Raw genomic sequence first — 17,205 nt, 5'->3', positions numbered from 1 at the left:
GTACTTGAGCCAACCAATGGCTTTGAATAGCTCAGAGAAAGCAAACTATAACTGATTAAAATTATTTTAAAGCTGTATTTACAGAAGTTACTGATGAAAACAGCCCTACTACTATATTCAGGTAGCTTAATGTTGCATCCAGAATAACCCTGTATGGTCTAGTGTTCAGAGGTCAGAAAACACTCAAACAAAAAAAATCATGAAAACACTCAAGATGTTCCTCAAACAGCAGCTCTAGTAAGCAACACTGCCTTAAACACAAGCAGTTAATCTACAAACAACCCAAACACACAGCCGTGCAGATAAATCAGCTTCAACCATGGGATCTTCCTCCCTTTCCTAAAAGGAGAATAAGAATGAAGCTCTTGATATTATGTACAACTAAAATAAAAGCAGATACAGGAAATACCTTCAGCTGTAGTCTCAGCTGATAAAATTGGTTAACACAAACAGAATTAGAAGACTTTGGTTCACAAATAGCTGCTTGTATTGCATTTAATTAAACAATGAGCTACAAGCCTTCCTGTATCCTACATACACATGTACAAATATGGAGAATGTCTGCAGTTTCTTTTTTTCCAGTTTAAAAAAAAAGGCCAAAGGCTGACTACATAGCATCAGCACTTTTATTAAATGTTTCAACACACTGGCAATTGACAGTACAGTCGGATATTCCTGATGCCTGCAATACATCAATTTCCAAATTCAAGTTCTGATCTAACGAAGTGCATAAAGGACTTCAGCCTCTTTTTAACCAAGTGGAATGGTGTGACTTTGAGGCTGTGCAGTTATAAAGGATAGCAATGACCAATATCAGTGGCAGCACTGATGTACATACAAATATAGCTGCATGAATTAAATGCAAAATCACACTAAGAATTTGTTAATGGGTGATGGATGTCTTAAAGCTAATATATAAACATAAAACAGACTGAATGTACTATTGTTTTCAGATTGTAATTTGGTATTAATTACCCTATGGTCACACTGTAAATTCTAGACTTTTATCCTTCTTAATTTACAGTAAAAGGCACTCTTTGTCCTATATTTATGGCAAGCTCATAATCAGAAATAAAGCTAGTGTTGTTAGTTTGGCTAATATTTGAAACACTAACAGCAAAAACCCAAACAAATATAGCAATGCCACAAACCATACTGAATCCTTGAGTTGGGATATTATTGCAAGTAACTGAATATGTAGTGAGAAGGCTAAAGGCTGAAACTATATTTATTGTTGCTCATTATTCTTTTGTGATTTTCCCAATCATTCAGGACAAGGCACAGGTACTTATTCAGATTCCTTAAACTACATAAAAAGCCCATATTTGTGCAGTTACACATTCTGCTACCTAAAACATCAGCTGATACTAGCTTTAAAAAAGCATCTGCAAGAATTGTTCCCATATGACTACTGGGACAAATGAGCTATTGCATAATCTTTGCAGCTTATTAATATTGCATGGAAACACTGCTAATCAATTTATGACATGAGACAGAGGATGTCTGTGAGTTATAAATACACATCTGGAATGAAAGATAATAAATAATGTTAACTAGTTAGAAAAAAGGAAACTTACAAAACATAAACCACTCGAGATAAATGTCATCATACAACAATCTAAAAAGATTTGTGAAGCTAACCCTAACTGATTTTTAATGCATTCTGTAACTACTTTTTTAATATTAGAGGAAGCTAACATGACAGCCCTTAAGTTACATTTCAGTTTTAATATTCATCAATGCATCAATTGGTTTTAGTCCTCACTTTCTTGCAGAAAATAATAATAATAATAAAAAACATCACTTTTGCAGCACGGCCTCACAGTTGATTCAGTTATAGTGCTTTCAAATCAAAATCAAGGAATGAGGCAAATGTTCCTATAAAGTACATAAGGCATAAACATTCAACTCTAATATTTAGTGTAATTAAAAACAAACACTGATTGTAGGTAGGTCAATATGCTAAACAGTCCTTCAACCCCAGAAGAGGAATACATATGGCTGTAGGCAGGTGGTCTGAGACAGACACTTCTGTTGCAAGCAGACTCTACATGACCTGTGAGAGATGCAAATACGGTAACAGCTACTGCTTATTCTTATTCTTGGTGGTAGTGTATCAATGCGGCTGATTACTGCTGTATGACACCTTCTCACAGGTAGGATTCAGCTTCTGTGACCATCATGAGGGTCAAGTAGTGTCAAACGAAGGTCTGCACCGGAGTGATGGAGCGTGTGGGCGAGCCCGGACGCTCAGAGGCAGAGGAAGCCGAACGATTGGCCACCTCTCGGTGCAGCTCGTCCACCCTTTTCTGCAGCTCGGCGCGCTTTGCTAAAAGCTCCTTATAGCGCTGATGAATTGGTTCCTGGTAAACGAAAAAAAAAAAAGTGAAGTGGATGAGTGACAGCCCCTGTCCTACAATCTCAACCTTTTCCTCTGCATGCGTTTCAGATTCCTGGTGGGCAGCGGAGGGCTCGTCATTGCTAACTGGGAACATCTAGACTGAGTTTCCACACTATTAAACTCTGGCTGGCACTTCTTGTTCACCTACCTACCTGCCACCATGCAATATGTCAATTTAGTTTCTCGCCAGGCTGTGACAATTTGTTGGTTGTGCGAGAGATCCCAGGTTCAATTTGTGTTTGGCAGTTTAAGAAAGTACTTTATTAAGCAAACTTAAAATAACTTAAATACAAAACTAATAAGCAAATCAGTTAGATCGCTGGTGTAGGGTGTGCATGAGTGTGAAGGTATGTCAGTGCAAAAACAACATAAAGAAACTAAAGAGAAACTAAGCTTAGGCATGGCATCGTGGCAGGTAGATAGGTGAGTGAGAGGCAGAATGAAGTGATAGCCATAACTTTATAGTCTGGGAACATAGACCCCAGGTTTTTCCAGCTGGCGCTGATAAGCCCTGCCCCACCAACCTGGAACCTGGAACACTTGCATTGGAAAAGGCTGAGAGTATAGTGCAGGGGTTGTCACACATGTGAAGTGAACAGAAAGTCTTTGTGACATACCTGAGGTCTCATGCGAGGGTTCCAGCGAATGTAGTAGCCAACCCAAAGCTCCAGGTGGCGTAGGCTGACTACTGGGAAGAGCACATGGTTAGAGTAGTTCACATACAAAGGATTGGTGAAGTCCTCCAGCTGGCTGTTAATATAGGACCACAATGAGACTGTCTTCTTGGGAATCTCCTGTAACATAAATGCATCTTATTGAACAAATTGTATGAGAAACACACTTTAATTCATTCTTGTGCCATTTCTGCTTATTATTATACTACTCACGAATCTACAAAAAACGCAACACAAAAACAACATAAAATACTGAGAAACCAAAAGAGCTTACTTCTTTTAACCTCTGCTGTTCACTGTTGCACAAGAATGTCCCAAACAGGCAGCTGTACAGGTGATCCAGGATAGTCACCAGGAAATATTCATTAAACTCAAAGGCTGCAGGAAACTTAAATAAAAAAAACAGCTTAATTACAATCCTTGAAATAATTTTTTCCCCAAAACATTTCAGTACCTCAATTCAATACTTGCTGCTTACCTGACGAGTCAACTGCCAGACACAATCAATGAACTGAATGAAAACCGGTGAACGATCTGCATCTGTGTGATTCTTATCGCCGTGACCAATGCGCTGACAGGAACACGAGAAAAAGGAATCGGTGATGAAACTCGACTTCAGAACTCCACCTGACCGTTCAACTAGACAAAAGTAAAAGATTATCTGTTTACCAGTTGGAAGCGATGACCAAAGCTCAGCCACTCTTTCTCGAGCAACACTTCAAAGCCACGAATGGTGCGGTAGTAACCGTCCAGCATGAGCATGGACAAGGAAGTGAGCTGAGCTGTGCGGTCCCAGCCGTCACTGCAGTGCACCACAACCGACGTTTTTCCAGACTCCACTTTGTCTGCGATCCTCAGCGCTCCTGCCAGGATCAACTACAAACATACCGGCAGGAATACGCAAAGCAAGATAATTAGAATATCATCATTATTTATTTATTTTCTTTCCCAGTTGATGTGTCAATATGCTCACCTTGATGTGCTCAAGCCAATGAGTGGACTCGAGATTGGAGAGCCAGTGGGAGTCCTCGATATTGGGGTAGACCACTTCCTTCAGCTTGCGGAGCGACTCCCTCATCACGTGGATATTGTGAATATCCAAGAAAACCAGCTCAGCATTTTGATAGGCATCCTCACTTTCATAGCCACCCCCTTTCATCTGTGGAAAAAAGTGGCGGACGCAGCTATTACTAAGATGCACAGGGCACAGATCAACAAAACAGGTCCAGTAATTTTTCACAACAATGTAATGAGTGTGCACTAGACAGTCGGCTGGTCCCTTTCCACAAGGGGTCACCACAGCAGGTCGTTCCACATGTTTGATTTGACAGAGTTTTTACACCAGATGCCCTTCCCGGTTTGTGTCTCCAGCTGGAAGTGAACCAGCCACTTTTTGTTCACCAAGCAAATGTGTGAACCACTACACCATTGATGGCACTCCTCAGTCTATATGAGTAAATTGAGCTACACAGCAAAACTGTTTTGAGACAAAGAGCTCATATTTTGCACAATTAATACATTGTTATCAAATATAACTAAAAACTAAATTTCATCTTTAGTCCCTGGGTGCCCAGATGATGTGCAGCAAATAATAAAAGATGACATTCAAAATCTGGGACATACAAGCAAAAGCATGTCAAAATTGAAATGTAAATAATCTGCTGTTCTTTGATTTTGCCCATAAAATGCCAGAATTCTGCTAATCTTTGCTGACTGCTTGGGTAGTGATTTAAGACCAATAACATAAACAGGTGCTTGGTGCCTGTTAGATATTAAAGGTATTCAACTACAGTTTAAACCCTGTAAATATCAGTCTTAACCCCCTCTCTATCAATTGTATTTATTTATTTACATTTTGGGCCTACTGCCATAAACTGTAGGGGCCTTCATTCTGGACTTTCTTGTTTATTTTTTTGACTCTATTGGGATTGTTTTTTCACAGTTCAAAATAACCATTATTTATCTTATACAGGGCCTTGGTGGTGCTCATCTACACTCTGAAACAAGTTGTTTCAGCTCCCTTTCCCCTTATAGTGCTGCACATGAGATTGCCATTGAGGATATCTGCCCTCGTTGACATCATAAACAGCCAAGAGTAGAAAAAAAAAAACCTGTCTGAAACAGACCATTTAGAAAAGTTTGAAGCCTGAGCTTTTGGCTCACAGCGATTACTTGTACACATGCTGAGGTCATTATTTGAAACTCCGGCCATGTTTAACATGACCATTAGTCACTGTAACACAGTGTAGCAGTGAAGAAAACAAAAAGGAAATGCAGAGTGGGTGCCAGTAAATAAACATTTAACAATTTAGAAAATGGACCTTGTTGGCAGCGGCATTGACGCTGGGCCTGGCATCAAAAATGAAGAGTTTATGGGACTGAGCATTAGCATCCATGATTGCCTGCAGGTATTTCTCATCCTCTTTACTGCGCTTCCCGTTCACCCCAACCATTGGCTGACTGCAGCGTGTCACTGTGGCCTGGCTCTCTGGATGGATCCATGACAACACCTTCACACAAAGGGTAGACAATTATTTAACGGTAAATGGACTGGTTCTTTATACTCTACATGAGCACTCAAAGCACTTTATACAGCTAACTGTTTTCAATCTAACATTCACACATACAATTACATTCCAATGAATGCATCAGGAGCAAACTGGGGTTCAGTATCTTGCCCAAGGATACTTTGGCATGCAGATGGGAGCAGGCAAGGATTAAATCCCCAACCTGAGCCACAGCCACAACATTAGCAGACTGTCCTGCAAGCCAGGTGCTGGAGAAAATGGTCACTCACCGGTATCCTTCCTTTTGCTCGAAAGGCAGCTACTCTTTTCAGCTCCTCGTCTGGTATGTTAACAGGTACTGCCAGCGTTGATGGATATGTGTCACACAGCTCGTAGTGATCGTTTACTTTAGTTATTCTCCAGCTTTCATTGGGTATACCCTTGACAAAAAACACACAAGCAAATACTGCTACAAGCTTGCTTTAATATTTAACAAAGCATTCTGGGTAACTTGAAGTACCTGTCTCTTATACTCTGAGAGAGCATCATACACCTTCCATCCATTTTCAGGAAACGCTTGCCCATAATCAAAGGCAAAGATTTGCTGTGGAGAGTGGGGGAGAAGTTCTTCAGTGGGTTGTACACTCATGTGAAAAAGTGAGATTTCAAGATATTGTGCAGTCCTGTCAAAAACTAAGTACACTTCCCGACTCAGTAGCTTGTAGAATCATCTTTAAGAGCAACAATTTGAAGTAATAATTTTCTGTATGACTTTATCAGTCTCTCACATGATTCTGGAGGTATTTTGTTCCACTCTTCTTTGACACATTACTTCAGTTCATTGAGGTGTGCAGGTATTTCGTTATGCAGTTTTCTTAAGGTCCTGACTCAGCATTTCAAATGGGTTGAGGTCTGGACTTTGACTGGGATCACTGTCCTGTTGCATCACCCAATTTGGGCCAAACTTTAGCTGTCAGACAGATGGCCTCATACTTGACTCTAGAATACTTTGGTATACAGAGGTGTTCATGGTCGACTCAATGACTGCAAGGTGTCCAGATTCTGTGGCTGTGAAACAAGCCCAGATAATCACCCCAGTTGGTATGTTTGTGTTGATATGCTCTGGTCTTCACCAAAAGTGGTGTTGCATTATGGTCAAGCATTTGGTCTACTCTGTGCAAAGGACAATGTTCCAGTAGTCTTGTCTTAACATGCTAACTGTGGCCTGTAGAGTCTGAGATGTAGCTCTTGGGTTTTTGCAGTTTCTCTAATCATTGCACAGTCTGACCTTGGGGTGAATTTGCGGGTAAACTGCAACACTGTGTTAACACACACCTGAATGCTCCAGATTAGCAAACCACCAAAACATCTGCTTTTATAGGTGGTCACGCCGACTGATCTTCAGTTAATTAGGTGCATTTGATTAGCAGCACCTGGCTGCTACCTACCGTCTTAATTCCTATGGAAGCAGTAAGGGTGCACTGAGTTTTTCAGAGGACTGCATAGAGTCTTGTGAAATCTTTGTTTCACACTACTGTATGTGCAGGGCCATATTGCCAGCAACAGTGTTGCTGGACAGCACTTACCAGCCCGCTGGAAACAGGAAACGCAAATTTCATCAGCACTTCAAAAATGGACTTCCTGAGTGTGTCCTCCATCTGTTTGTGTGCAAATCGTAGATTACGCATATCCTGTTGAAATGCAGAGCAGCAAGACATGAACAAACTCAGGGGCCAGCAGCTGTATACAAGTATCATTTCAGTCAACTGTTATTGCCTAAGCTCTAGTAGAAATGAAGCTTCTTAAAACTTGACTGTTTCTTAATGACTTATCTCTGCCAGTGGAGTTTACACAGCTCCAACTTAGCTTCTGCACTGAATAACTGTTAACTACTTGGCTATTTTACATCTATAATCTGTAAATCACAAACAAATGCAGTTATTCAAGACAACTTCCACAACTTACTCACTTTGCACACCAGCCCATAGGAAACATCACGGCTCAAATTGTTTCCAATCCTTTCCACACGACTCAGTACCCCAAGGGGTAAGTCCAACACAAATGTTGACTCCTGAAAACCAACTAGATGTTAACACAAAAAAAAAAAAAAGTTTTCAAGATACACTAAAAATTCCTCTAACTTACCCTGTCCATGGATTTAAAGAAAAGCCTGTAGTTAGTAACAGTCACAGTCCCCCTCAGTGCTCCAGTGAAAGGACAGAAGTAGGTGACATCTTGGGCTATGAACACAAAGAGAGTAAAGTTGATTTATTTGATGCATTTTTGCTGTTTATATTGAATGTAATTGCTGCAAAGTGGAAACCTACCAATGTCTTGCACTGTTTCATTTGGAAGTAACTGTGGCTCTTTGTCTGAATCTCTGATGGTCTGCTGGAAACATTTCATTCACTTTAATGTTGAACGGTATCTTGACTGGAAATGTTATTCCAACATATATGCTGGGTAGAATGAAATGCATAAAATAACCTACCTTGGCAGACGTTTTGGGCTTGACCTGCAGGACGCAAAAAAGAGAAGAGCCACGCATCATTTTTTAAATCAAAAATAATTTAATTGAAGAATATCTGTGAAGTATACGCAGGTCACTAACCCTGAGCTCTGGGGAAAACTCTGCGGTGGACACAGAATCAGAGGACATAGTAGATGGTGGTTTGGCCTGGGCAGAGCGGTCAGAGCGAGAGGTGGAAGTGCTGGTGAAAAGTGACATGACAGAAGTGTGAGCCACTTATTAGTTGCAGCCTTCTTCTTTTCTTTAGTGTTATAAGCTGAGTGGCAACTTTAGGGATTTTAGCTGTGGGAAAACTGAGATAATGGAGACTCAGTGATCAGTTTGGAAAATCAATTTACTCCATGCAAAGACACCAGTCAGTTTCTATACAATTTTAACTTTTGAACCTTTAATTTTTGAAAATTCAGACAGTAATTACTCCAACGTTTCAATGAAACACTACTATTCCTAATGTGGTAATGACAGCCTTACTACAAAGCAGTGGAAATGTATGGAAAGTTAAATCTATTACTAGATCTAGGCAAGTTGTACAAGGCTTTCGATGGTGATTTCTAAATTGTATTGTACATGTAATGACAGCAGACATCATGAATGTGGAAAAACTGAGATAAATGCTTGAGAATCGACCCTTTTTTCTTAAGACAGCAGCCATCTTATCATCTCTTTTGTAAATGAAATGGAGAAGAGAAAAAAAAAATCACAAGAGATCATACTTTTCTATTGACAAGAGATTTTTAGGGGAGTAGAGCAGAGTGTGTTTTCACTTAGGGTTATGGTTTCAGCTTCTTCTGTTTTAAATCTTTCAGGTGAACATCTTCAGATTGTATCTGTTTATACTTGAAGATGAAGAAAACTTTGGAGGAACTTTCATTTCACTGTTGTTTTTATAAATAGTTATTACACAGTTGGGGTCATACCACCTCAAATCATCGTGGACCTTCTGCTAAACCATCTCTGATGTGCCTAAAAATTTGATGGCCCAAAGTTTGAATGTATGTACTTTTCAAGATAAATTTTTTTGACAAGTGGCCGAAATGGTTTGAGGAATGACCCAGTGTTTTTACTAGGGGAGGGGGAAAAAATGATACAGCATAGTATTGTGATATTTTGCGTGGTAATACAAGAGGACTCATCTCATGCAGCACCATCCTGAGATAACATTAGCTGAACAAACTTACATTATATTGGCTCAACCAAAAAAAAAAAAAACATCCAACACTGGACACACTGAGCTTGATGAAGCTACCTCCCTCCTTATTCAGAGCAAGCTAATGGCTCAGTCTCAAGAGTAAAAGAGGACAACACCCTACTTGGATATACGAGAAAAACAATCAAAAATCGGTGCCTGCCTGGTGGTTGCATTGACTTTATCACATTCTGTGACAGATTGTAACTAGTGGTGACTAAATAATTGCCCAGAGCTTGAGGATGTTGCACACTCATGACCACTTTTGATTGCAAAAGGTGGATTTCTGTCTATGTAGACAGCAACATATGTGATTTGACAATTTATCACAGTTAATTGCTGTATTATAAGAAACAGATTGCATGCAGTTGCCAACTTGATCCCATTCAATCGCAGACTTATGATAACATTTATGGCAGCTTTTAGTGCCAGTGTTGGTATGAGTGACAATCTCAATTTGCAGCAAAATAAATAAATAAAATAAAATAAATAACTGATATGGGATAACTTTATCTTATTGGCTAAAACAGATATTGAAAAAGTTTCACTTTGAGGACATAATTTGCAGTTGGAAAAAGCTGATAAATCACAATATACATTATTGCAATACTCAGCATATCGCAAACGGTTAAAATTCGCAATAATATCGTATTGTGAGTGAGGTACTGTGATAATATCGTATGTGGGATGTCCGGTGAGTCTCACCTGCAGTTTTTACTGGTCTGGCCCACGTGACCTCAAACTGGGCTATATGCTTTCCATGAGCTAAAATAAGTTTTTGACACCCCAGGTTTAAACTGTTTGGGCAAACACCTCAATACATCAGTACATCAGATCTCTGTCAGCTTCCGTTTGACATTTCGATCACAGCCTCAATGATTACTGGAGCGGATCGATAAACACTGTGGTGCCCTCATTTACTGTTAAGCTGCGTTCACAGGGCACCATCACTGTGGATAACATTAGTCACGTCTGAAAGCTTACAAGAAGTGTACTCAAGTTAGACACGCTTAACTTCAGATATAAAGCTTCAATAATGTACGCTCTTGATAGTGCCAAAACTTTTAGCTAGCTTAAAGGCGGTGTCTGGCGGTAGGTTTAGCTACCTGGACAATGAATCAACACTCGGTTGTCGGGAAGAGGAGCGCTTCGAGCCCAAGCTATCAATGCTCCCGCTCTTCTCCATGTTCTCCTTCAAGCGTTTGAATAACTGGTAGTCCAAGCCACGACTCTGCGGCTAAAGAGCCACCGAAGAATGTCTTTAAATCCCTCCTCCGAGTTGAGCAAATCCCCATGAACAAAAGGAAGCTGCCATCTTTTCCCAGAACCCTCCCAGTTCCCGTCACAAGCAGGATCGTTGGAGGGCGCGCCCTCTGCCGTCGCTCTGTGGGATGACAGCTAGTCGCAGGCGACGCGTTACTGTAGTGCGTATGATACGATGATGCTCATTATTTTAATGAAAACGTAGCCTTGTCCCCGCCAACACTCTCACCTGTGTTAATGAGAGTATCACTGAAATGATGTCAGAAGATACCCGTTTGGCAGGGCTGAAATGAAGCTGAAATGTTTTTTGGGGGGGGATTTAGAAAATTTTCATGGCAAAGAGGGACTTGGCAATTATTTGCTATTCATCTGATCACTGCCAATTCTGGTATTCTATGGTAAATCCCAATTGGGATCCACAATGCCAGGCAGGGAGCACATGGGGCCACTAGAGGCTGCCGGACAGTCAAGCCACCCTCGTGAAGTCTGTTTCTGATTGTTTGGTCAGACACATTCACACCAGTGGCCTGCTGGAGGACATTTTGTAGGGCTCTTGCAGTGTTTATCCTATTCCTTCTTGCACAAAGGAGCAGATACTGGTCCCGCTGATGGGTTAAGGACCTTTTACGGCCCTCTCCAGCTCAGAGTAACTGCCTGTCTCCTGAAAGCTCCTCCATGCTCTTGAGACTATGTTGGGAGACACGGCAAACCTTCTGGCAATGGCACGTATTGATGTGCCATCCTAGAGGAGCTGGACTACCTGTTAAAGCTCAGCAGTGACACTGCCCCTAGCCACATGCAAAACTAGTGAAATAATAGAAAAGATAAGGGAAAGAATGTCAGTGACCTCCACCTATAAAAACCATTATTCATATTCATTAACGTCAAAGCAACTGAAACTGATCAATAAACCCCTCTGCTACTTAACTGACCGGATCAATATCCGTTTGACTTGATGCAATACTGATTAAATGTTCAATTTTTTTGAGCAGTATACTTTATATGAGTAAGATAACTTACTGATTGACTGTTAGTTTTCTGTTTAAGTGTTCATAAAACACAATTTAACACTGTTAACATCAAGTAATGTGAGACACTTTATTGGGAAAAAAAAAGCAAGAAATGCAATAGACTGGCAGGTTGTCACTGCCATTCACCCCATGACAGCTGGGATAAGGTCCAGCCCCCCAACCACCCACCCCAAATTAGATAAGCAGAAGGGATGGATGGATGGATAAAGAAAGAAAAACTGGATTGCAGATCTCTGCACTCTTGAAATGAAATGTTTGTGTGCGTGGAGCGGCTAAACTGATACATCATCAAACTAGAGAAAACAGAAGGAGGTCTTTACATTTGAAAGTCTGATTTTAAACTGGAGCCTAATGTAATTGCATTTGCAAAGATCTCTGAGCTCTTGGCCAGTTTATTGGAAAAAGAAAAAGAAATGCTGGCTCATAGTTTAAAAATGTGTTTAACTTTTCACAAACTTCACTCAAATAAGCTCACACTGACCCGTTTATATACAGCATGACTGAACAGATGGATAAGTGGTTAAGAATGGATGATTGTACAAGTACTAATGAAGTTCTATACAGTTTATTTGAAAAACTATGTACTCTCTGCAACAGAGGGTAGAGGAAAAAAAGACCAAACATATTAGATACAAAAACAATAAAATAAACACAAAAGAAGTCCTCTACTTTACATATTTCTCCATAAATTTCTTGTGAAACTCAGAACGAAGTGTGTCATTGACAAAGCGTTTCTCCTTCCGTGCCTCATCCACTCCTTTGGCGCAGTTCTTGAACACAACGTCATCGTCCCACCTTGAATGATATTAGGAAATGAAAAATAGTTTTAAGAGAAGAAGACTTTTTCTCAAATACAAACCTCATATTGTGCTTATACTGTGTGTGAGTGTGTGTGTGTGTGTGTGTGTGTGCGTGCAAGTGAGAAACACCTTCTCTTGACCCTGAATGTATTCTGAATCTGGTTCTGTTGCTGCTGCCCTGCCAAATTAATCAATGGATTGCCGCTCAAGATATTTTCCATTCGAATTCTCTCCTCCTCTGCCTTTTGCTCTCGCTCCTAAGATGGGAAAAGAAACAAGTTTACTGAACACAAAGAAATAACGTTTGCCTTCGCTCAGACATAACCTGTGTCTTATTCCAGTCTGCGCAAACCCAAGAGCCTAAAAAAGTTACTTTGCGTTCTTGCTCTTCAGCGCGCTCTTTCTTGATCTTCTCCAGTTCAGCCAAAAGAGCTGCAGTGTCATCATCATCACTATCTTCCTCAGAGTCCTCATCTTCATCGTCCTGTTAAAATAATAATAAAAGTCATTGTTGAGGGAGACTAATGAGTACTAATCACCACTCAAGTTAAGTGTACACCATGTCTTGTATTGCAGACACGCACATCAGTGAGAGGATCATCAGCATCAAGGTTGGCAGCTGGAATCTGATCCAGTCTTGGCCTTTTTGAAGATGATGAAGAAGATGATGATGATGATGTGGTGTGCTCTGGAAAAAAATTATGTGAATACAATGCAATATATGAGTGAAACTTTGGAAAAATTCAGTAATAAATATAAAGTAAAATACATTTTACACACAGACAGGAAGTCTAATTTCTGCAAAAAGACCGACCTCTTGGTCCCCTCTCTCTAGTCTTTTCACGTGCAGCTACACGCTCTCTCTCCTCCAGCTCTCTGCGAAAGTCACGGGCACGCACCTCCTCAGGGGCATCCTGGGTGGGCTGTCTGAGGATGGGAGAACATTTGCAGATCAATAAATTATAGTTTGCGCCCAGAACACTTCCACATAGGGATGGGACACTAAATACTTCCAATACTTCCAAAGAGCAAATCCACTTCTCCAACGTGTGGTTCAAAACAACCACATCACATGACCACGCCCATGGCAGGTGAGATGTGAGGTGCAAGGATTCACATTTTTTTCACAAACCAGAGTAATTTGGGCTGGGCCGTGTAATTATTGAATCGATGTGTTCGATAGTACCACTTCTGAAGACCAGTATAGGCTATCCATTCACTTAAAAACCAAGATCCAAAGTGTAATTAAATATACTGCCATATTCAAATGATCACTGTCATATAGATGAGAGAGAGCATATGGGTGACATATCAGCAGACACAAAGCGGCACACAGTGTTGTAATTTCACTAAAGTATGTCAATTATCTCTGTGCTTTCAAAGAGAAAACGAAAACATTTTCAGCTTTAACTCCTGTCTATTCTCTCGCTTTTCTGCTTCAACAGAAAATGTATTCGCTGTAATAAGTGACTTGATCCTCATTCTAACCCATTATTCATATACTGCGCAGCCAGAAAATTATGTGGTATTCTTACTGTAAAATGTGACCCATTTCTTAACAATTCTGATGACAAATCACTTTTTCCCTTTTCTTTTTTATTCCCACTGACAATTCTTTTTTAAAGAGACATAAACAAACTGCAGGAGAAAGGCATGCAGCTTCAGATTGGGTCAAACATCATGTACATGTCACAAGATATGACATCCACAGCAGTATACGTTTCTTCATCCTCTGCTGCACAATTTCTGAACCATGACATGTTTTAAAAGGTATTGGTCGATGTGAAATGGACTGCTGTAATTGGTCAGGATTAGCCTATGAGAACTTTAAAAAAAAAAAAAACTTGCCTTTTAGTTGTTTTTTTTTTAGGAAGGAAAACGCATTTAGTCTTTTATTTATTATTTATTTTTGAATTAATTGAAAATAAAAGCCAATGCCACAGTGTGTAGAACAAACGTGATGACACAAACTCCCAGCCAACCAAACATCCAAACTTTGAGGACATTTTTTCCCAAGGCTGGCAAAAAATGAAGCCGACTCAGTTCAAAAACAGCTGAAATCCTATGTGGGTATCACAATAAAAATAGCAGCTGTTTCTCAATATGTTTTGTTTTATAAACTTTGTTGTGTGTTGCACTGAATTTCTAAACAACTGAAACAGCCCAACATATGTAAACAAAGGGAGAAACTAGTATTTGCTGAAGCACACTGTTATTTACACAGAGCTTGTTGTCTTAATAATCTCTACATTTTCTTGCCTTGTTTGTATAGGGATTTCTCCAAATCACAATTATTGATAGTCTGGTATAATAAATAGCCTTGTTTAGAATTGTGCAATGCTTGTCTGCAGTCTTGTTTCAGAGAATAGCATTAGCAAGATGTGATAACAAAAGTGGCCAGTCTGTGTGATGGATTCAGATTGATACAATTCCAGCACAAATGCTTCAAACATTTCAGTGTTTCGCAAAGCCTCACTTCACCCATCACGGCTTCCACTGTCACAGCGAGGAGAGAGATGATGAAGTAGGAACTGATCAGAAAGCATCTTTCACGGTAGCTAACCATCCAGCAGAGCACACAGTGACACACTGATAAAACTCAACTCCATTCGCATTTGATCCTCTCACCTGTACTTGATCTTTGTGTGACCCGGAAGATCTCGACTGGAGTATTGCTTGGACAGGGCACTCAAATCACCTTCTCCTTTACCCCTCCCTCCTCTCGCCGGCTCAAAGGTTGGTCTTGCAGCTGTAGTCATCTTTGATGGCCCTGCAATGGGACACACAAGACCTAAAAACTACCAGACAGGTGGAAAAGCTACAAGCAAGCAGCTTCCAAAAAGGCAGTGTCCATAATTAAACAACAGTGATCTACAGCACAAAATGGTTATTCCACTTATGTGTGGCTTCGAGGAAATATTGCCAATTCAGTGGTCCCTATACCGATCAGACTGAAACTACAACTCCCTTTCATCAAAATCAGCCATCCGCACATTAAATCGCAGAGGCGATAAAACCGCTAATAGTTTAGGTGTGTATCGAAGTTAGCAAAGGAGGTAACAATTCAGAGATAAGTTATCTAATTTCTCTAATGAACATAACTTAAATAAACGTTAAAACACTCAGAATGCGACTGTGGCATTGTAAATTTTTTGTGAGATAAATATCACCTGTTAACAGACAAGTAAAAAGAACAATTTAGCTTGCTAGCTGCTAAAGCTAAAACGCAAGCAGGCTAATTTGCTTTAACAACGCCGCTGAGATGGAAAAAAGCTAATTCAATCCTTCGGCTACACGGATAACGTTTCAGAAAAGTGATATTATTGGGAAAAAAAATAATAATGGAAAATAACAATTCCTATCAACTGTGTTTCAAAAATTAGCTTGAAACTAACAGCACTTACGAAACTACTGCTGCCACACGACAAAGGAAAGCCCAAGACAACAATCAACGTCACTTCCGGGGGAAACTGCCTTTAGAGAAGATGCGTTCATAAACACTCAGAAAAAAAAAAACTTTTACGAAATGTCAGGCATGTTATTTTAAATATATTGCCAAATATAGTTCAAAACAGCGTTGCTATGACTGGGGTGCGTGAGTGTAACTTAATAAATATTCTTCAGTCTCTCTAAATTTTATTGGGAAAACCATCTTTAGAAATAAAGAAGGGAAAAAAGACGAGAGGAGAGGAGTCACGTGTCTTCACAATAGTCCGCTATACTGCAGTGAAGCGTAGCGTGGAGGGCTCAGGCAGATACATAACAGACGATGCATTCACAGCTCCACCTGTTGGTGAGGGTATCACAAACAACCCTGACTCTTACTCAGCGCTCGTCCCTGATTGCCTGGTGGGAGGACCTGTCGTTTCCAACGCGTCTGTTTCCCTTTCAGTCACAGAGTTTAAAGTTGGTGATTTGCCAGTTTAGTTGAACATTAGAGTATATTAAGTTGTTTGGCTACACTCACTAAAATTCCTTCTGCTATTCCCATTAGTAGTAGTAGTACCATGTCTTCTTAAAAAATAAAAATAAAAAAATACACTTTTCATTTTGGCCCCGTTAATGAATGTAGTATGCATTTTAATGCCACAAAACACAGTTAGGTCTAAAATGTACACTATTTCTATCAGGGGCGGGCTGGAGTTGAAATTCAGCCCGGACAGGCCTTTTATCCGATCGTACAACGGAGAAACCATAATTTGAAAACAAGAGAACTTTATTTGCAGGTGCGGACTGCACCTGTGCCACAAGAGCTGCAGCGCGAGCGCTGCTGTGCTTAATTAGGTAAAAAAAAATAAAAAAAATTCCGATCACAGACCGGTTCGGCCTGGAAATGACCGGCCGTTCGGAAACCTCCCGATGGCCACCACGCCCCTGATTTCTGTGCTATTCGTACAAGCCATTCACCACCACTGTTCTGTGAGAGAACGAGGAATTTTTAATTTTTTTTTACTGAAGATGTCGGTGGAGGTACAAGAAAGCAAAACAGCAAAGGTGGTTCTACTGGATTCCACTCAACGTTCAAATGTTTTCTGTTTAAACAGAACTGAATGACACAGTGACACGGAAGTTAATGCATTTTCATGGCATCTTTACAAGATCTATTGACAGGCCGACCATTGAGACCAGAAAAAGTTTTTCTTGCTTTGTCCAGGTTTTGAGGTAGCTTGCTGCAATTTGTCTCTAAACTTTTGGTCGTTTACCCAGTGAAAGAAAGCAAAGGGACTTAGAAAGTTTAAATCTTAGAATTTAAAGACCTCAGGCGGAACTTCTTTTTTACACACAGAGCCCCAGATACATCCACAGAACAAAG

The 17,205-nt window shown here is 40.2% G+C and overlaps 2 protein-coding genes across 3 annotated transcripts; both read right to left on the bottom strand.

Moving 5' to 3' along the window:
• Positions 1 to 608: 608 nt before the first annotated feature.
• On the bottom strand, positions 609 to 10,632 carry mtmr2 (myotubularin related protein 2). Of its 2 annotated transcripts, none has more exons than XM_030746956.1 (16): positions 10,405 to 10,632; positions 8,194 to 8,293; positions 8,074 to 8,097; positions 7,910 to 7,973; positions 7,728 to 7,822; positions 7,552 to 7,653; positions 7,169 to 7,273; positions 6,103 to 6,186; positions 5,873 to 6,022; positions 5,397 to 5,585; positions 4,049 to 4,234; positions 3,745 to 3,951; positions 3,554 to 3,646; positions 3,350 to 3,463; positions 3,019 to 3,195; positions 609 to 2,363 (listed from the first exon to the last, which is right to left on the bottom strand). In XM_030746956.1, the coding sequence occupies exons 1-16, from the start codon at positions 10,482 to 10,484 to the stop codon at positions 2,199 to 2,201; spliced, it is 1,935 nt and encodes a 644-aa protein (XP_030602816.1). In that variant the 5' UTR covers positions 10,485 to 10,632; the 3' UTR covers positions 609 to 2,198. The 2 variants fall into 2 exon arrangements, with proteins under 2 accessions (XP_030602816.1, XP_030602817.1); XM_030746957.1 differs by having other exon boundaries at positions 7,910 to 7,970.
• Positions 10,633 to 11,640: 1,008 nt separating this feature from the next.
• cwc15 (CWC15 spliceosome associated protein homolog) lies at positions 11,641 to 15,887 on the bottom strand. Its single transcript, XM_030746144.1, has 7 exons — positions 15,797 to 15,887; positions 15,021 to 15,162; positions 13,207 to 13,319; positions 12,977 to 13,080; positions 12,766 to 12,876; positions 12,522 to 12,649; positions 11,641 to 12,387 (listed from the first exon to the last, which is right to left on the bottom strand). Exons 2-7 carry the CDS (start codon positions 15,149 to 15,151, stop codon positions 12,258 to 12,260), a joined length of 717 nt encoding a protein of 238 aa, XP_030602004.1. The 5' UTR covers positions 15,152 to 15,162; positions 15,797 to 15,887; the 3' UTR covers positions 11,641 to 12,257.
• Between the last annotated feature and the right edge of the window lie 1,318 nt (positions 15,888 to 17,205).

This window comes from Archocentrus centrarchus, chromosome 14, assembly GCF_007364275.1.
Source record: "Archocentrus centrarchus isolate MPI-CPG fArcCen1 chromosome 14, fArcCen1, whole genome shotgun sequence".
Taxonomy (NCBI): Eukaryota; Metazoa; Chordata; class Actinopteri; order Cichliformes; family Cichlidae; genus Archocentrus; species Archocentrus centrarchus.
Note: the sequence above shows the minus strand (reverse complement) of the source record. Positions and strands in the feature narration are given on the sequence as shown.